Below are 21,063 nucleotides of genomic sequence, written 5' to 3' on the forward strand. Positions count from 1 at the left end.
ATACGCTCGCTCACTTTCTTGTGAGTAATCTCTCTGGGAATACGCTCGTTCAGCTCTTTGGGGAGTTTCTCTCTGGGTAAACACTTGTGGATTTCTCTCTGGGCGCCCTTTTTGATTTCGCCAAGCCCCTGGGTTGGGCTTCTGTTGGCGGTACATGGGTGGCTGCCGTGAGGCAGGGACTCCGCTCCGGCACACTCGTGCGATGTGCCCAAGTTTGTTGCAGTGCGAACAAACAACGTTCCTGAACCTGCAAGTAGACCTGGGGTGATTCCCTCCGCAGCTTGCGCAGGGCGGCAAGCGGGATCCGGGTTTCCCCCCAGGCCTCCAGTGACTGCTCTGCATTAGGTGACTGTCCTCGAACTCGGGATCCACGTAGTCGGGGCTTGCGTCTTCGTAGTGGACTCTGGTTTGTCTCGGTGCCGGCTGGGTTTCGTTGACCCTTCTTTGTATGGTCACTGCTGATTTCTCCGCTGATTCCGACGCTCTTGCTTTGTTCAATGCTGACTGTAGGGTTAGATTCGGGTTGGCTAACAGTTTCTTTTGCAACGAAATGTCTCTTACCCCACAGATGAATTGCTCTAAGATATGCTCTTCCAAATCCCTGTATTCACAGTGGGCTGCTATTCTTCGTAGAGCTGCAACAAATTGGTTAATGGATTCTCCCGCCATTTGAGTCCTCGTGTTGAATTCTTTGCGGCTGACATGGCGGGACGGTTTTGGCGCGTAATGTGTTTCCAAGGCTTGTTTCAGCGTCGCCCACGGTACTGCTTGTATTGGAGTAGGCGCGGTGAGGTCTCTGGCCGTATTGAAGACTTCCTTTCCGCAGTAGCCGAGGAAGATATTTTTCTTTCTTGCATCGGTGATCCCCGTGTACTCATTTGCTTCGAGGAAACACTCGAAGCGAATCATGAAGGCTTCCCATTCGTCGGTTGCTGGGTCGAAAGGAGCGGGGGGAGCATGCATCGCCATTTTCTCAGTTTGAATTTGCCGCGCTGCGGTGATCTGAGATGGCTGCCGGAATTTCTGCCGAATTCCTGGGCTGGATCAAATCCGGAGATTCTTGAAGTGCGCTCTTCGTCCTATCTGTCTCTCAATCCCACCTTCGTCGCCAATGTTAGATCTGGGCAACGAGAGACAGACTGCGGACACGAAGTAACTCAACAGCTCATTTTATTAGTAGTAGTAGTGATCCAGCTTAACCTGTGGTCGGAGGGTTCCCCTTTTATAGGGATGAGGCACGCCCATTGACCAATCAGATGAATACCTGTTTCCCGCTGTAGGAGCGGACCTGAGGGAAGACTTATCTCGATATATGCTAATATCTAACATGTATGAGTGAGACAGACAGACAGAGAGAGGAACAGAGAGAGGGAGTGAGAGAGGGAATCAGAGAGAGACTGACAGAGACGAATCAGAGATGTACTTTTAGCTACCTAGCAACGGCGTTTTGCCTTGGGGGGCTCCTCAGAACTTCCCAAGACTTCGGAGGGAAGTTTACAGCCCTCCCTCGGAACGCTTCAGAGGGAAGCTTCTGCAAAGGCGAGTGGCAACAAGTCTCCCAGGCTTTAATTTGCCGAGCTGTGCGCACGCGCCTGTTTTCCACGGCGTGGAGCAGCGGCGAGATTCTGCGCGGCGAGCGATGATTCCAGGGGCCATCCGGGAAGATGAGGAACGCGAGGGGGACCCTGCCCCCCCCACTGATGCCCCCCGGAATCATCGCTCGCCGCCCAGAATCTTGCCGCTGCTCCACACCGTGGAAAACAGGCGCACGCGTACAGCTCGGCAAATTTCAGCCTGGGAGACTTGTCATGCCCGGGCTTTTGCAGAAGCTTCCCTCCAAAGCCCGAGAGGAGGGAGGAAAGCGGGCGCCCGGCTTCACAGCGCCCTTATGACAATAGCGCGGCTCCCCAGGGAGCGCACACTTTGGGAACCACTGGGTTATAGTATACAATTTGGGTTGTTTTATTTACCATACCCTTTTCCAGTTGTAACCCCATCTCATTTTCCCTTTCTTTTCTCCCTCCCTCCTCTACTTTCTTCCTTCTTCCTCTCCTTCCCCTTCCTTCTTCCCTTGCCTTTCTCCCGCTCCTCCTCTTCCTCTTTCCCTTCCTACCCTCTCTCCTTCTCTTCCTCTCCCTTCCATCCTCATCTCCTTGCCTCTTTCTTCTTTCCCCCATCTTCCTTTCATGTTCTCCTCTTTTCTCTCTTTGTTTTCTATTATTGTAGGTGTCACTTTCCGGCATCAGTTTATATTTCCTAGGGATGGTATTTCCGCAGACCCAAATATAATGTGATATCATTTCTTATTCACTTACTTTCTCTAATCTATCCTAGCTGTATTCCCTCCCCCACTTTATATCTCACTTTTGGCTCTATACTTATAGATTTAATATTTTCTTTTCTGTTTCCCCTTCTTCCCCCACCCTCCCTTTTCCATTCAACAGTGCCACCTCTGGGTTCTATATCTTCTCCCTATTTTCTTTTCTAATTTACTTTCCCTAGCCAATCACAGAATCTTCCCCATGTCTTGAAGTACTTTGATTCCTCTTTATCCTTTATTTTCATTGTCAACCTATTCATCTCTGAACAATCTAATATCATTTTTAATTATCTCTTCATCTGTTGGTAGCTTATTTGATTTGTATTTCAGGCAAATACAATTCTTGCTGCTGAAGTTAGTATATAATCAAATAGGTATCCTCTTGAATGTTTCTGGGATAATACGTAATAAGAATATCTCTGGTCTAAATTCTATTTCTTATTGTAACATTTTCTTTAACCATACTCTTATTTTAGTCCAAAATTTCCTTGCTTCTGCACATGCCTACCACATATGATAGTAGGAGCCTATTGCTTGTTGACACTTCCAACAATTTGCTGATTTGTCTTTAGACATCTTTGCTAATTTTCTGGGTGACATGTGCCATCTATAAAACATTTTGTATAAATTTTCTTTATAGGTCGTTGACATAGTTAATTTATAGTTCCTTTCCCATAGTTGTTGCCACTTTTCTAGCTCAATCATGTGGCCAAAATTCTTTGCCCAAGTTAACATTGTATCTTTAACCACTTCTTCTTTTAAGCTAGTTCTTAATGGGTAGCTATATAGTTTCTTAATTATTTTTTCTTCCGTTCCCATAAATATTGTATCCAACTCTAAATTAAAACCGTATTCCCTTTTATCTTTTTCATATCTTTCTTGTATTTGCAACTGTGGAAACCATCCTATATCAATCCCTTGTTTTTTCTAATTCTTGTTTTTTTTTAAATTCCCCCCTTTCTGTTAAAATATCTTTATATCTAATGATATTTTCCATACTACTAATATTTGGATGTGTCAATGCGTCCATTGTTGAAAGCCACATTGGTATTTCTAAGTAGTATTTCCCTTTCACTCTTTCCCATTCCTTACATAATGTCTTTGAAAATAGCCATGTACCTTACTATTACCATACCACAAAAAGACATGCCAACCTAATTGCAAATCATGACCATCCAATGTCAATAATCTTGTATTACTCAATAGAATCCATTCTTTCATCCAAGCTAATCCTGCTGCTTGATAATACAATTCCCAATTTGCTAATCAAAATCCACCTTGAATTCTTGCATCTTGCAACATTTTTATGTAAATTCTTGCTTTCCCCCCCTGTCATATATATTTCCCCACTATTTTATTCATACTTTCAAGGAATTTTTTCTCCAATTTTATCGGTATTGCTTGGAATAGGTATAGCAATTGGGTAGTATAGTCATCTTTACTACTGCTATTCTTCCCATCAATGATAATTGTAGGTTTTTCCATCTTTCCTAATCTATTTCTATTTGTTTCCTCACCTTATAATAGTTATCCTCCTTTAGTGTTACACACCTTGATGTCAATTTAATGCCCAAATATTTCACTTTTTTCACCATCTGTATATCCAGTTTCCCCATCAACTCTCTTTTCTGTTTTTCTGTCATATTTTTCACCAAATTTTTTGTTTTATCTTTAGTGATCTTCAATCCTGCTACTTCTCCATATTCTTCTAATATTTCAACTAGTTTTGGCCCTGTTCTATTGGATCTTCCATAATAAACACCAAATCATCTGCAAATGCTTGTAGCTTATATTCTTCTTTCTTAACACTCATCCCTTTTACATCTTTATTTTTTCCCCTCATTTCTGCCATCCCCAATCCCCAGGTGCTCTCTGAAAGCCTCCTACAGGCCCTACACAGTCATTTTGGTGAAGGGGCAGAGTTTAGGAGGCAAAAAAATGTTGCATTCAGTGTATAAGATGCACCCAGATTTTCAGACAATTTTTTAGGGAAAAAGGTGTGTTTTACACCCCCCAAAATACGGTAATAAATATTTGGGGTTTGATGAACAATCTATGACTTCATGAAGGGAAGCTAAAAGCTTAGGAGTTTAGGTTCTTCTCCGATAGAACATGATCTTGGAATCTTTGCTTTTATTATTGTTTTTTTTAAAGGGACAATTGCACAACAAACTCCCCCAGCCTACCTGATTAAAACTGGTGGGCCAGACAATGGCCTTCTCCTGAATGGTGAACTTCATTGCTTCAGAAATATGTACATTTAAGCTTCCAACTTTGACTCTAAGGAGGGACTGGTTGGGCAAGGGGATCCAGTTGATTATGTCAAATCCTGACACCAATTGGCCACTTTCGTCAAAGGAAATAGGCTCCCCAGCATTATTGTTAAATGAAACAGTCCTCAGAAAATGATGCAACTCAATGAGAAAAAGAAATCAAGATGTTATAAAATTGAATAGACAAATATTTAAAGGACTTTTGGAAGAAAGAGGCCTATAATATTTTATTGATTAATTATTGCTTTTCATCATAATATCCATAATATCATTTAAGTATTATTTAAGATCAGTGGGATAACAGAGTAATGACTAGATCCTCCTAAGTCCAGATGGGAGATGCCACAGATGGTACTTCTCCTCCCCAGTTCCTATATCATCAAAATTATTCTCTCCACTGGAGTTGGAGAATGCTAAGATCAGACATCCAGATCCAGACATATTGGCAGGTACTAGTCAATCCACCAGAAATAATCATTATAAATAATCCCTTAAGGACCAAAAGACAAATATATAACGGTGGAGAATGACAGCAAACATCAGGAAAAAATGAGAACCTGGGGAATTACTAAGGCCTGTAGCTGGAACTGGAGAACATGTGGAAAGAAAATGCCAAACTGATTTTAGGTATAGTTGGTTCCAGGTGGGGGAGTGATTCCGATCAAATCCAGAAACTACATCAGATCTCTCTGTCCAGAAAAATGCAGCATAAGAAACAGCTAAGATACTATGCAAGCACAACAAACTCCTGGAACTCTGGAAAAGGACTCAAGATTGAAGAAGAAACATACCACACATAATGGGGGTGGTAGGAGGGAGGGAATTTATAAAATACATACATAAAGTGAAAAGGATACCTGCCAAAATTCTTTTTTTTAATTCTTTTTTATTGTTTTAATTAAACAAAAACACAAAAAAAGAATCATTCTTCATTACATCTTGTAGAAAGCATGTCGATTGGTTACAAATGGATTTCATGCGTTTCTACAACAATCATTATTTATACTTCATTCTTATTGAATTGTACATTTTAAATCAAAAATATTTTATCTATTTTACTATCAATGTACCACCATTCTCATTTAACTAAAATTATTTAAATGTGCTTTATCTGAAATCATTTGTACTTAAAGACACAACCACCTACTGGCATTCATTAGCAATTTCAATAAACCTCCAATAACATTACACCTTTATAACATATTCTGAAAAATAAATCAATTAATAAAATATTTAAGCATCCCCCTCTTTTTCCCCCAATTCACTGTTTAGAGCTTGTATCAAATTGCTTTTACCAATACCAACACATGAAATGATCCATTAACATTTCCTTGTTATTATTGTGGTTAACTAAAAATTATTTACTATTTATATCACATCTCCTCTCGTCAGGCCCAAAAATGATTACATCTTTATAATAAAATCTAAACAAAAATTTATTATAACAAAGTCTAAACAAAAATTGATTAATAAAATTTATAAGTCTTTTTCCCAGATCCCAATTTGCAGTTTATATCCAAGGTATTATAAGGTTTTTATAAACTTCTCTCTGCACTTTATTGCTTAAAAGATCTTTCAGGTAATCTCGTTGCCCTTGAACTGGTATTGAAATTAGCATATCTTTGGTTATCAGAACTCTGGAAGAGGACTCAAGATTGAAAAAGAAACATACCACACATAATAGGGGTGGGGGGAGGGAGAGAATTTATATAATACATATATAAAGTGAAAAAGATACCTGCCAAAATTCTTGATGGAGAGGATTCAGTTGACCTTTATCTGACAAAATTTTGTATTTCCTTTTGAATGAATATAGAGCGTGCAAAGCATGTACCACAGCATAGACGGCATTGTAGAGGGTGTAACTGTGGCTATTCATGTTCATGTCAAAAACTGAAGAAGGGAGAGTCTCAATCTTCTCCTCCCCAGTGCATATGTCATCAAAAATCTTCTCTCCACTGGAGTTGGGGAATGCACATTGAAACGCATCTTCCCAAAAATCCTTCAGAAAGCCATCTTCTTGATTGGTGGCCAACTTTCTTTCCCTAACAAAATCATGAAATCCAACCAACTCCCCTAAGTGAACCACAATGGATATAGCTCCATGAATGAAGTGTAGAGGCCAATTCCTTTGAATAGAAGTGGAGGTGAAATCTATCTGGGCTATCATAATCCAGACTTTCTCATCTATTGATGAAACTTGAAAAGAGAACAACAATCTCATAGTCAGCATAAATTCAGCTTGTACAACCACAGCAGATGCCTTGCTTGCCATGACAGTGTCATATAGTTCATTTCCCTCCTCAAATATTTCAGAAAACTCATTTGTGTATGTCTTCCTGGGGTAACTTTTAATAAAGTCAAAGCAGATTCCTCTCTGGGCAAACATTGAAACCATAGTCGGAATAAACCAATCTCCATCATCATAGTATAAAGAAATCATCCCAATCCATGTCCACCCAAAATGTAACAATAATTGAAGAATTCCCCTGTATTGAAGCATATCGTTAGGGAACATCCATTGGAAAACCTCTCCATGATTATTTATAGGTGCAGAACCATAGATAAGCTGAAGGAAAAAAATCCAATGAAAGCTGTTACTGTAATAAGCATGCCAAACTTAGTGATAGAATTGTTGAATTATATAAAAAACAGCTTAAAAGAAGCAAACCTTTGAACAGATGTTAGATTCAGAATTACACATAGAAAGTTTTCTGGCAATTTTTTCTCCTTAAAATTCTTGATACCACATCCCCAAATAAGCTATTGCTTTTATCACTGAGCAATAGCGATTAAAATGAACAAGGAAGATACATTAATTATTGTTGTACTCCTTGTTTTGACTACCTCACTGAGCTAATATTTAGCATACACCTCTGTCCAAATGAGAAACTGAATTATATTGCAAGGATGAGTTTTGCAAGCAACCACAATGCTCCATTTCATTGCTGCAGAATTTTAATAATTTCAGATAGGAAGATAGTCATACTTAGCAGATGCACCTAATGTTCTCTTTTGGAAGGAAGGAAGGACATATAAGATTAAAATATGTGGATGTGGGAAAAGATGGGGCATACTACACCTGTTGAATCTTGTAGTTGCACAGAATATTTGCCATATCCAGAGCAATTTTTGTATAGGGTCCTCCAATGACAGCTACTTCATTGTTCTGGCCATCACACTTGTAATTGGGGGTGAATTTGTCCTTTGTTGAAAGAAGTTCTAGTGCACCACGATAGGTCCAGCTTCTGATGAAGTTACTGTTGTAAATGTGGAAGCCCAAGGTGATGTTGGGTAGGAGGTAAGGGTTTTCATTGACTTCTTTCAAAGCAAATTCCAAGGCTAGAATATGCTGATAGTTTTGTGTCAAGTATCTGTAAGAAGATGACATTAACTCACAATTCTGTCAGAATGAAGCATTCATTTCTTTCCAAAGACAATTGCTCTGGCATTTTAAAGCTGGAAGAGAATTATTGTGACACTTTCTTTTTATCCTGACATCAAGTGACAGGACAGGCCTATTTCCTTTTCATCTCAAAATGAAGTCCAGATCTTACATATCAACTATGAAGCATACAGTTCATGCTCCTTAGGTATGATTTCATTTGGAAAGTAAAGCCCTTTTTCTCAGAAGAATCTGAGAAAATGGGCTGTGATTTTGGAAACGTTAGACCATTTTAAATTTCTTTTTAACCTCTGTAAGGAATGACTAATTGATTCTGATGGTATCAGAAAGTTAAGGGAAAATTAAAGTATAAGATTAGCAACTTTGACAAATGAAAAGTAGCAAAGTCAAAACATGCCAAATCAAATAATGTTTAGATGACATTGATTTTACAGAAAATGGAAGTAGACATTTTGCAACCTACATTTCCAACACAACAATATCACATTACTAAGAAAACAACAGAATAACAGTTAGATGTTACTTTGGAGGTCTTCTCATTCAATCCCCTGCTCAAGGAGAAAACCTATACCATTTCATACAAAGAAGCTATCCAATCTCTTCTTAAAAATCTCAAACGTAGGAGCACCCACAACTTCTGGAGAGTCATTCCACTGATTGAATGTTCTAAATATCAGGAAATTCATTCTTGGTTCTAGTTTTGTTCTCTGCATGATTAGTTTCTATCTGTTCCTTCTTGTCCTGCCTTCAGGTTCTTTGGAGAATAAGTTGACTCCCTCTTCTCTGTGGCAGCCCGCTAGTAATAAATGTGGCCCAAGTAATGCACTGATTAAAGTTCAACAACCAGACAACTTACAGATATTCACAGCAAGAGCAGTTCATTTAACAAATATAACAAATTAAAATGTTTTACACAGGGAATCCAGGGTTTTCATGTGAGGGAGGGATTTCAAAGGAGAGTGGTTCAGAAAGCCTATAGTTTTGGAAGGTTATGACACCCAGGTTCAGCTGCCCTGCCTTTAAATATCTGTTAATGGGAAGAGGTTCACTGATCAGACATCGACCAAGAGCAAAGCTGTACATTATCTGAGACTGCAACAGAACCAATAGTGGAATCTTCTTAGCCATCATGCCAGGAGATTTCCTCCTCATCTCTTCCTATCTGTAATTTAAATGTCCCTTAGCAGCCTCCCTCCTAGGGTACCGAACATAAAGTATAAGGAAAATAGAGCTTTCTGCCTTTCTGCTTTAACAGCTTCCAAGATATAGGGAAGATTTTTTGTGTCATTTAGTCTTGATGTTCTTGACAGTAGCATCTGGAATTCCACTGAGAATTCAGAGAAGAGTTTGATAATATAGTATTATAATAGGATAGGATGGGGTAGGATAGGATAAAAGGGTATGACAATTAATTTGCTATTCAGAGTGGCATTATCTTGGCCCCAAAACAATTACAGATTATCAGGAGGTATTTGTTACTGAGAACAGTAAAATATGTAAAATGAAGACAAATCCTAATACAAAAGGAAAAACTTTCAAGTTTTATTTCAACTAATGGACCGGAAGTGGGTAGAACGTCAAACCCAGATCACCCCACCAAAGTCTTTTTCAATCCCACTCCCAGATTCCTTCTTTAGATCTGCCACTACTTTGCTCTTCCACAACCACCACCACTACCACTATACTGCTTGTGTCTACTGTGCCTGCTTTGAACCATAGATATTATCACACTTCCTTTCAAAGGCTTTTTTCAGTTAAAGATCCAAAGGATGTCATTTGTCATTTAGATGGTATCCTTTGCATCAGTGAATTCAGGCAATGGCGCTGTCAGCTCCGAGGCCTGGAGCTGCCATTCAGGGGAGAAGACTGGGCCAGCTCTCAAGACTCACCATCCCACCTACACAAACTGAAGAAGTTCATGCTAACAATCCATGATTAATTGCCGGGTGGTTTCATTTTGGGTCACAAAGTGATGGGTGTGCGCACGTGTGGGGTGCAGCTTATCTTAATTACCAATGTTGCTATAAAAGGTGGTGGGAAACACAAGGTGGCAGCTCTGACAATTTATTCAGTGCTTTGTTGGTCAGTTTGTGCCGAAGGAAGAATACAAACTGCATTTACAAACCGTTTCTGTGTCCTGTGTTTCATTAACCCTTCGGAACCTGACAGTTTGTCAGAGCTCTCACCATGGTTGAAGGTACAGTGCTTGGGTTGGAGGCTGTGGGCTTGGAAGAATCTGCCGTGGCGACTGATACAACTGTGCTGGAGGCTGTGTCAGGGCCAGCAGGAGAGGCACCATTGGATGTAAGGTCTAAGGACCACTTGATGGCATGGAATCCTACAGCAGAACCTCTAGAGGCCGGTGTGGGCCAAGCCCACACAGGGGATTGGTGTCTGGGCTTGCCAGCGACTCAGGACCACAGAGGCCTATCATCCCATGCTCCCCAGCTCACCTCTTTTGGAACCCATTTTGCCCAATGGCGTGAAAGGCACAGCTCAGTTGACGATTGGAGTTAAACCACTGTGGTGGAAAGCCCAAATCTACAGATGCTTCAAGAAAGATTTGGGGTAGTGGGTTTCTGAGATAATGGATGTGGCAGTGGTTGTAGAGGGTCCCTGGAACATGGATCCCAATAGGCAGGAGGAGTCGTTGGACAGTCCAGCATAACCAATTCAGAACAGTATGGCGCCCAAGGGGCCGCAAGAGTAGGAGATCAGTAGCCTGGACTAGGTTTACACCACAAGGCACGGGGCATCTGTGAGAGACGAGTGGTGCCAGAGGGCTATGCACCTCACACTCTCCTTACCCAGAGAGGGTCTCTAGCTGGTTATTGGCCCAGAGTGATGGGATGCTGGGACCCACTGGCAATACAGGCTACATTTGACAGTAGCCCGGGACGAGTGGCTCTCTTCTTAGGCCAGGTGTTAAATCACATGGATTGTTATGGCCATATGGCCATATGGACATGGTGATTGCCGTGATGGAAGTGATGGACAGAGAGGCTGCTGACTGGGTGGCTGATCTGTTTTGGGATCATGCTGTGGAACTCATGGACATTGGTCTGTTCCTGATGGCACTGCGGGAGAGGTTTGAAGATACCACCAGGATCCAGTGGGAGGAAGCAGAATTGCCGGCTACAAGACAACAAGAGAAGCCAGTAGCTGGAGGGTGGGACGGCTGAGATGAGGGAGGGGATGGAGGGGATGCAGAAGGGAAACAAAGAACTTGACACCCAGCAGATGAAAATAGAGTTTGAGAGAATGTCTTTTTATCTTAGATTTCAAAATGTGATGGAGGCAGATGATGAAAACATAAGGGACATCATGACAAACATTTTGGCTGAATACATCCAGAAAGAGAAACAACAGATGGGGTGGGAAATAGACCTGGTTTATAGAGTGAACTCAGCTTACGCTAGAACACACAATGTTCCCAGGGAGGTACACATTAAATTCCTTAGAAAAAGCACAAGAGATGAAATCCTGAGTGCACAAAGGGGGCAAGCCCTCACATACAAAGATAAGGAGATAATCATTCTGAAACAGATCCCCAAGAAAATGAGGGGAAAAAGAAAATGCAATTCGCAATTAGCGAATAAATTATACCAGAAGGGGGTGTGGTTTAGATGGTTAATGCCTGAAGGTATGCTAATATTCTGGGAGGAGACAAGAGTTAGAATTAATACACCCATAGAGGCACAGGCCTTTATGGAGAAAAAAAACTACTCCTAGAAAAACCTGATGATTCTTCATCAGATACACAGGACACGGGAGGGGCCAGAGCCCTGTCGACGGGGGGAGATGGGGCAACACCGAGAAAGCTCAGATCACAAAAATGAGTAAGAAAATCCACCTGATATAAACTGATCGAAATCTTTAACTGAATTTATATGCTGACTATATGTTATTACTTAATAATGAATTATGTGCAAATGTATACTATGAGTATCGAGGGGGGGGGCGCACCTACTGCACACTGCAGTTGCCAAAATTTGTAACTTTTCCCCTACCTTTTTCCTTTGTAAAATATTAAAAAAACCAATAAAACTTTGTTATAAAAAATAAAAAAATAAAAAATAAATAGTAGCTGTGAAAGCCTACATTCTAAAAGAGAGAGAGAGAGAGAGAAGCCAGTAGCTGAATACATCAGAGAGTTACGGCGTCTGGCCAGCAAAGTGAGGAAGTGGCCAGAGAGGTTGCTGGTGCATTACTTTAAGACCGGTCTTGACTGAACACTACGCCGGGCCTGCGTCTACAGAGGGTTGCCACCTAAATTGACTGCATGGTTCCAGGCTGCCCCAGAATTAGCTATAGAATTCTACGAGGATAAGCCAGGATGGGAGAGGGGTAGGCAAGGACAAAGACTGCAACAGATGCATCATAGTAGTAGTTTCTATGGGGCAACCTCTATCCCCGATGGCAGCTGGACTGACGATGCCCATCCAGTCACCCATAACATGTTTTCAATGCAGGAGGCTGGGGCGTAGACCAGCAGTCTGCCGTGAGACCGGTCTCATAGTGTCCATGATCACATCAAGGGGAAAAAAGGGTGGCCAGGAAGAGTGTGAGGGGCAGCCAGGAGAAGTTACATGGGGCAAGTCAACCAGTTCCTATAGCAGTTGACTCCAGCCTATCGGGTGATATGCTCAATACTGGTGAAAGTGACTGGGGGGAGGGTTCCGAGCCAATTCTAACCAAGCCTATCAAACCATTTGTGATACAGGTAGTGGTGGAAGCGATCAGGCAACGACAATGTACAGCCCTGATCGATTCAGGGTGCACTTGTTGCTTAATGACCGCCAAGGTTGCTGATAGTCTTGGGGTGAGCCTCAGGAAGTTGGCTAGGCCAATCTGTTTTGAACAGATGGACGGATCGGTATTGGGGGGCCAACCAACAACACATGTAACTGTCACTACGTTAATTGTTTGCTAGCTGCACTGAAAATTTACTGCGCAGGTCACAGTTCTTATCTGCAAATGATTTAGTGCGCATGGACTTCACATTCCTTCTTAACTTTTTCTTCTGATCTTCCATTCGCTTGCCAGAAGGCAGGCACATAGCTTTGCCAAGATGTAATTAATTAAGTTAACATTTTTTCTTTTATATTAAAAAATGTTTTTATTAGATCTTGCTTCGGGTTTATTTTCATTTATTTCAAATGTATGCTACAAGGGATGCCAAGATTCATACATCCTTAATTTAGGGCGGAATTCACATCCTAACAGATGGTAACAGAGTATGGTCAATTTATGGCTTTTCCTTGTTAGTTACTTTAAAGATAAGCATATAGGCTAATTAATCAGGATGATTTATCGACTGAGGAACGTTTAGATCATTTCCTAACCTGCTGAAGAAAAAGAAAAAGAAAACAGGAGCACATTCCGATGGCTCCCTCCCCTCTGATGGAGAAGTGAAAAGCATTTTATGCTGGCTTCCAAGTTTTCAAATGCCGATAGCTTCAGCAACCGGGCTGGATGAAAAATAAGCTGGGAGAAAGATCTCAACAAGATGAGACTGCTCCAGGAGATGACAATCTACAACCAAGGTTAGTAGAGTATCTCTCTGATTATGCATGCTCCCGAAATCTTAGAGATTTTGAAATGCTGGGTACAAGGCCAAAGCTCTCGCAGCCACAGGAATTTCATTCCCACACACAAGGAGATATGTTTGATTCTCTCTACACCTCTGAGCAAGATATGGAAAGCTATCATAATCAAATATAATTCTTTGAAAATAAGCTGTTTCAAAGCCAAAAGGGCTTATTCCATGCTTGTCAGAGAAGAGAGATTCCCATGCTTTTCAAATTACTGAAAACACCATCTTGCCTTCTTCTCCAAAGCCTAAGACACACACCCTCGAGGATATTGTATCAGGCAAATCAGAACAGAGAGATGTGCACACGTCACAATTGCCACATGATCTTCTTTGTTCTCCAATTCCATAGGCAGAAATATTACAGCCAAAAGATGTAACCACAGCACCATCTCCTGGCAGAAATAATTTACTAAAAAGGGCTGACATGCAAGCCAGAATTCAAGAGCAATTCAAATCAATGCAGCAAACTTGTTCATACATGTCACTAGATTACTCAGATATTCAGGCTGCAAGGCAAAAAGTGTCTCCACAGGCCCAATCTTCAGCACCCATTGATGGTGCACGTGCCTTCTCAAATGGAACACAACAATACTTAATGCAGAAAAGGCAGATACCTGCCCCCCAAGCAAGCCATGTTAATTTTGCTGCCCAAACACCAGTTCCAGCTGTAACACAACAATCACAGGTTAGATTACAGCAACCACAGGTGCAACAGCAGCAAGCTTTTCAAATGCACATCCCTCAACAAGCATTTTTTGCTCATCCATTGACTAGTGAGTCGAAATTGAAAATGTCAGGGCAAAATTATAAAGCCTGGGTCAATGAGATTTCAATTTTGCTTCACAGAGAACGTACCCATTATATGGTGTTTAATCTTCCTGCCCAGTCATGGACTCCTGCAATAAGAGACTTAGACACTAAGGCTTGCACAACATTATTAATGTCCATGGAAACTGAACTGCAGGTTATTTTTTCGCCTAATGCAACAGCCCAACAAATTTGGGCCCAATTGGAAGATTGTTACAGGCCCATTTCAATTGAATCTTCATGTTTGCTCATGTCTGAGTTCCATGGTTCGAAATTGAAACCTGGTGAACAAATTGGTGGACATTTGACCAAACTGAAAGGAATGAGAAAAGAATTGAGAGAAAGAGACCATTTTATTGATGATGTTCAAATGATCAGCATTATCATTAACTCATTGAATTATAAATGGAAAGATGCCATTGCAAAGATTAACCATGTGCCTATTGCTCAACGCACAGTAGAAAATGTTTGCAGACATTAAAATGAAGAAGGATCACTTATGTTAGCCACACCATATTTGCAACGGCCGCCCGCATCAAGAGCTCCAGCTAGACGTCCCATCCGAGGAAGAGTCTATGCTCCAAGGATGCCAAGATGCTACATCTGTAACTGTATGGGGCATGACACCCGGGATTGTCCCCAACGAGTTCCAGCTCCCGTCACATACCAGCCCAGAGGAACAGGCTCCAGAGGCAGAGGTAGAGGCAGAAGACAAGGTTGTCGTGGTCCAAGGTGTGATCCGCAAGCTCCACTCACAACATTGGCCTTAACCAACAATCCACAACCTGATCCAGAGTACGACAGACAGCTTTTGTGGGCTTTGGGCAGTGGTGCAGCTTTACATGTTACCTACAGAAAGGAACTTTTCACAGAGATGCATGAACCAGAATCTGATCTTTGGGAACTGTACTCCTTCTCCAATCATCCTTGTAAGGTCATGGGAAAAGGAATGTTAGGGTTATAAATACCATGCAGAATTAAATCATTGTCCAAGGCAAAAACATCTTTAAAAGTCCAATTTATTCTACAGGCATGTTAGCACCTCTATGGAATTCCAACTCTGATTTGCATCCTGGAATTCCACCCAGTTGAAAGTTCATGATCACACCCACAAATCCATCACATGTTCCAATCATCATCTTCCACGCTGGCATGTACACCCATCTTCTTCCGGCCAGGTGTCGAGGTGCGGAGACAAAAGACGACCTTGAGCTTCTAAGAAAATCCATAACAATACATTCCACAATCCAACTCCTTTCTATTCCCCCCTCCCAACTACTATACCAATTAAACAGCCTGAGAATTTATTAAAAAGTGTGGCAGGCCAAAGATCCTAAAAGGAACAGAATTACAGGCCTGACAAGGAACTGTTTACGTTGAAGAGCTCGATACATTCATCCCTGATGTTTATTATATACCTTCAGCAACCAGTAATTTGCTTAGTCAGTGTCACTTGTCTAGAGTGTTAAAGTTCCAGGTTCACCACCTCGAGAAAGCAAATTACATAGTTAAAGATGGAGATATTTTTGCTGAAACCATGCTAATTGGTGGTGTTTATTACTTAAAGCCAAAGTCTAAACCGCAAGCACAGGCAAGTAAGCAAACTCCAAAAAGGGAGAACACAGGCCCAGAGAGAGTTGCTTCAGAGAGAGATCCTGCTGCTACTCCAAAGGCTCCTAAATCCAACAAACAGAAAATAAGGAGGCAGGTTGCTCAGAGCAAACCTGAGGTTCCTCATGAAACTGTTAATGTTGAGAATTCACTAACTGGTAAACCTTTGCATTCCAGGTGTATCCACAAGTGGCATGGAAGATTGGGGCACGCCAGTTTCCATGTTCTTAGAAAAATGCCGGAGTTCACAAAAGGTTTGGATCTAAAGGGGTGTAATGGACAGTTTAAAGAAACTTAATGTGTTTACACCTGCCAAACTTCCAGCAAACAAAAAAGTCATTGACACTCGATGGGTCTACAGAATCAAGAAGAAACTGAATGGTGAGTCACTGTACAAGGCTAGACTTGTAGCTCAGGGTTTCGCTCAACGTTATCCTGCAGAGTACACAAACATTTACTCACCAACAATCAGAACTGAGAGTGTAAAAATTGCTTTAACCACTGCAACTATTCTTGGTTTAGAAGTTTTCCAGTTTGATGTGGACACAGCTTATCTACATGCAGACCTAGATGAAGAGATCTATGTGAGAAGCCCTCCAGGATTCCGAAAGCAAGAAGGGGATACCTGGTTCCTGAACAAAAGTCTTTATGGTCTGAAATAGTCAGGTTTAATGTAGTACTTATGTCTTACTGACAAACTAAATTCAATGGGCTTTATTAAGTCCGAGACTGATGAATGTGTGTTCACAAAAAGATCTAACAATGCATATGAGATAATTCTTGTTTATGTTGATGATATTGTTTATATTGGTCCAAATAAGAAAATGAGTGAGATTTTTGCTAAACGTTTGCAGAGATACTTCACACTAAAATCTTTTGGTCATATTAGCACTTATTTAGGTGTTCAGATTGACAAAACACAGAACGGGTTTATTCTTTCACTAGAGGAGAAAATTGACCATATTCTGCATCATTGCAACATGAAAGATGCTAACACAACAAAGACACCCATGCAAACAGATTTTCACAACTTAAGACATGAGCCAAGTCCTGAGCTCAAATATCAAATACTTTATCCTTCAGTCATTGGGTCACTGTTGTGCATTAGTAGTTGGACCAGACCCGACATTGCACTTAGTGTTAATCTCTTATCACGACACATAGGTAAGGCAACACAATTTCATTGGACATGCCTTAAGAAATTGTTGAAGTACCTGAAACACACTAAACACATGAAGTTATTGCTAGAACCAACACATACTGATTATGCAGAATTATGTTGTTATGCAGATTCTGATTGGACAAGTGATAAGAGATCATGCAAAAGTACTTCAGGTTATATGATGTTCCTGAATGGATGTCCTGTTTACTGGCAAGTGAGAAAACATAATTTTGTTTCTTGTTCATCTACTGAAGCTGAATATGCTTGTATTTCAGATGCATGTAATTCTCTAACATGGTTTGATGCTTTGATCGCAGATATCTGGACACATCCGATTTGACCAACCACCGTGATGGAAGATAATGAATCGGTGGTTTATATTTCTGAGTCACATTTCACAGGTTCTAGGTCCAGACACATTGACATTTGTTATCAAAACACAAAGCAATTAGTTAAACAAGGTTGTGTTAAATTGCAATATGTATCTACACATGATCAAATTGCTGACATGCTCAACAAACCACTTCTAGCAGCTCAGCACGAGTATCTGCGAAAGAAGATGTGCCTTATTTGATGATTTATCTGACATCAGCCCAAGTGACAAAAGAAGGGTTGTCATTTTGTTAATTGGTTTGCTAGCTTCGCTGAAAATTTACTGCGCAGGTCACAGTTCTTATCTGCAAATGATTTAGTGCGCATGCACTTCACATTCCTTCTTAACTTTCTCTTCTGATCTTCCGTTCGCTTGCCAGGAGGCAGGCACATAGCTTTGCCAATATGTAATTAATTAAGTTAGCAAGTTTGTATTTTTATTTTATTTTCTATTTAAAATGTTTTTATTAGATCTTGCTTTGTTTATTTTCGCTTATTTCAAAAGTATGCTACAAGGGATGCCAAGATTCACACCTCCTTAATTCAGGGCGGAATTCACATCCTAACAGTAACTGATCAGGTGGTATTGCAGAGAGGGCCCCATCGGGAAGTCTTGCGGTTTGTAGTGGTTCTCAACGTTATGGAGGAGATTGTACTATATCTGGCATGGTTGGACAAATGGGGATCCAAGATATGGTGGGGTGGTGGTAGTAGGCATCTCAGAATAGCCCTCAGTCCTGATCCCCCTCCTCATGAGGTGCAAACCATGGCCCAGGGCCCAGTGGGATTGCGAGCTACAGGACCGTTGGTACATACAGAAGGGAGGAGCAATTCCCTCAGGTATATGCAGTCTTATGAGATGTATGCAGCGAACAGGAATGTGATACTTTGCCCCCTCACCGCCCCACAGATTATGCCATGGAACTGATCCCTGGGGCTAAGCTGCCAGAGCCCCAGATAATACATCATAATACTATGACCCCACGGGAACTAATAGAGATGAACACATATATAGAAAAGAACTTAAAGGGGGGCTTCATTCAGCCAGCTAGATCAAGGGTAGCTGCCCCTGTTCTCTTCCGGGAGAAAAAGAATCGCAGCGTATGCCTCTGTGTCGACTTCCGGGGCCTTAATGCTGTCTGTGTGGAACATCTATACCCTCTTCCTTTAATGAAGGACATGTTGGCTAGGTTAGCAGAGGGACATATATTTACAAAATTAGATCTCAGAGAGGTGTAATATTGGGTATGCATTTGGGCTGGTGACGAATGGAAGAAAGCCCTCAATTGTCCCCTGGGCAGTTACCAGTTCTGGGTTATGCCCTTCGGAGAGCAAGGAGCCCCAGCGATGTTCATGCAGCTAATTAACGAGGTGCTGCATGAGCATCTATATCTATAGTTGCTGGCCAACACTAAAGAACTTGGTTAATCTTCCTCTAGAAAGTAGTGGTATATAGTTGACAAAATCTTCATCAGATACGTCTGTGATATGACAAGTGACACCCCCCCCTCTCAAGAAAAAAAAAGAACAGGCAGATTAAATTTAAAATTAATCTTTGTGATTAATTTTGGTCTTTCAGGACAAAACTTCCATGAACAAGTATGTTATCCATTTAGTATAAAGAAAATTAGAAAAGCATTTTCTCTTTATAAATAGCACAAATATTTGTATTAGTAGTTTAGTATATAATATGTCTTCACTTAAACCTAGGAATATGTCTGAATTGTGAGAACTTCTTCAAGGCTGAGATATTTTCATAAACTTTATTGCCACATTTAATCATATTGCTTATCACACGGAATTGTCAGCAATGTTCAGTAAACAACTTGTAGATGTTATTTCCTCTTCACTAGCTGTTCTCTTTTATTTAGTTCAGGCCGTAAAAGAATAATGTAACATTTTGGTTAAAAATGGCAAACCAGTAACCCTTTGCTGGAGCCAAGGATGGAGAAGATTTCCACAGCTACCATTTGTTTGCCCTTGGTGCTCAGATAGGCTGGGAACAATAACAATGACACACTGCAGAAGATCAGCATGCTGAAGGTGATGAACGTGGTTTCATTAAAGGTGTCAGGCTAGTAGGTAGGTGACCATGAAACTGACTAGGGCAAAGATGTTCATGAAGCCCAAGAAACAGTCATTGCTCTAATATTAGTTAGAATAGTATTTATTGCATTAATTTCTTGTAATACATTTTTTGAGGTTTGCTGAACAATCTAGCACAATCTAATTTCCTTTCTCCACAAAGGGCAACCAAAGACCTAAAGAGTTTGGGGAGCCTTGTCATACAATATGGCCTTGCAATCTTTACTTTTATTGTCATCTCAGAAAGGATGGTCACGTAACCGATGCATCCTGCCTACCTCATTAAAACTGGTGGGCCAAACAATAGCCTCTTCAATGGTGAACTTCATTTCTTTGGATTTCTTTCTTTGTACATATAAATATCCAACTTTTCCAATTGGACTCAAGATCTCTCTCACAGTTACTAATATTGAGCCACGTACCACCAGATACCAAATTCAGTTTGCCATACCATAAAGCCAGACTGAATTGATTACAGCAATATAAAATGCTTTCCAAGTCTCATTCATCATCTTCAGGTTGGTGCTTCTGGCTTGGTGCTTCCAGGAGCAATGTGATGTCTCGGCCGGTTCCTCTTTTTAACTGTCAGTGGGGATTTGAAATGATTGGGTGGGTGCTTGGCTGCATTCTGATTGGGAGGTGTATTCTGATTGGTAGGGGGCTTGGCTGTGCTCTGATTGGATGGGAGTTTGGCTGTGTTCTGATTGGATGGGGGCGTGTTCTGTATTGGTGGGGGCTTGGTTGTGCTTGTGTTAGTCTGAGTTGTAGAGGGATTTGAGCTGGTGAGTTGCGTTACTGTTGTTTGGCTTTGCGTTTGTGGTAGTGCCACATCTCCGTGGTGGGCATCAGTTTGCTTCATGTATGGATTGGAGGGGTTTAAAGTGGCTAATAATGCAGATGTGGTCTGGATTCTGGTTTGTGGTCGGGCTTCTGGTTTGAGGTCATCTTCGGTGTGGGTTTGGGCTTGCTTTTTGCGTGGATATGTGATAGTGACATCATGTGTGGTTTTTGTGAGTGTGGGTCTGGAATCATTTTTTGTGTTAGGGACTCGTTTGTTAGTGAGGGCGGGTTTCCAAATGGCTGGTAGGTGGGAGGTATCATCTCGTTTATTCATACTGTGTGGCCATTTCTCTATCTCAATCGCTTCTCTGATTATTCTGTTGTTAAAGTGTTTTGGCAATAGTTCTGGTCTTTTTAAAGTCTACATCATGTCCTGTGGCTTTGAGGTGTTCGACCAGGGAAGAAGTTGGTTCCTCCTTTCTGACTGAGTTTTTGTGTTCTTCAATGCGTGCCTATAATATACTTCCAATTCTACGTGGGGAAAAACCCAAACAACCAAAGTCGTACATATAAACACCCGCAAAAACCTCAAAAAACATATATATATATCTCGATCTCCCGTATTTGAGAAAATGTTCTGTTCTGAAATTT

The 21,063-nt window shown here is 41.1% G+C and overlaps 1 protein-coding gene across 1 annotated transcript in view; it reads left to right on the top strand.

The window, feature by feature from the left end:
- Positions 1-10,965: 10,965 nt before the first annotated feature.
- LOC309401279 (vomeronasal type-2 receptor 26-like) overlaps positions 10,966-21,063 on the top strand; it is a gene marked incomplete at both ends in the record, with an annotated part of 22,258 nt that continues 12,160 nt past the window's right edge. Inside the window, one exon of the mRNA XM_081970342.1 lies at positions 10,966-11,168. Within this exon, the coding sequence (XP_081826468.1) occupies positions 10,966-11,168 (203 nt within the window). The remainder of the gene's footprint in view (positions 11,169-21,063) is intronic.

This window comes from Natrix helvetica (assembly GCF_964273705.1).
Source record: "Natrix helvetica genome assembly, chromosome: Z".
NCBI classification, from domain to species: domain Eukaryota; kingdom Metazoa; phylum Chordata; class Lepidosauria; order Squamata; family Natricidae; genus Natrix; species Natrix helvetica.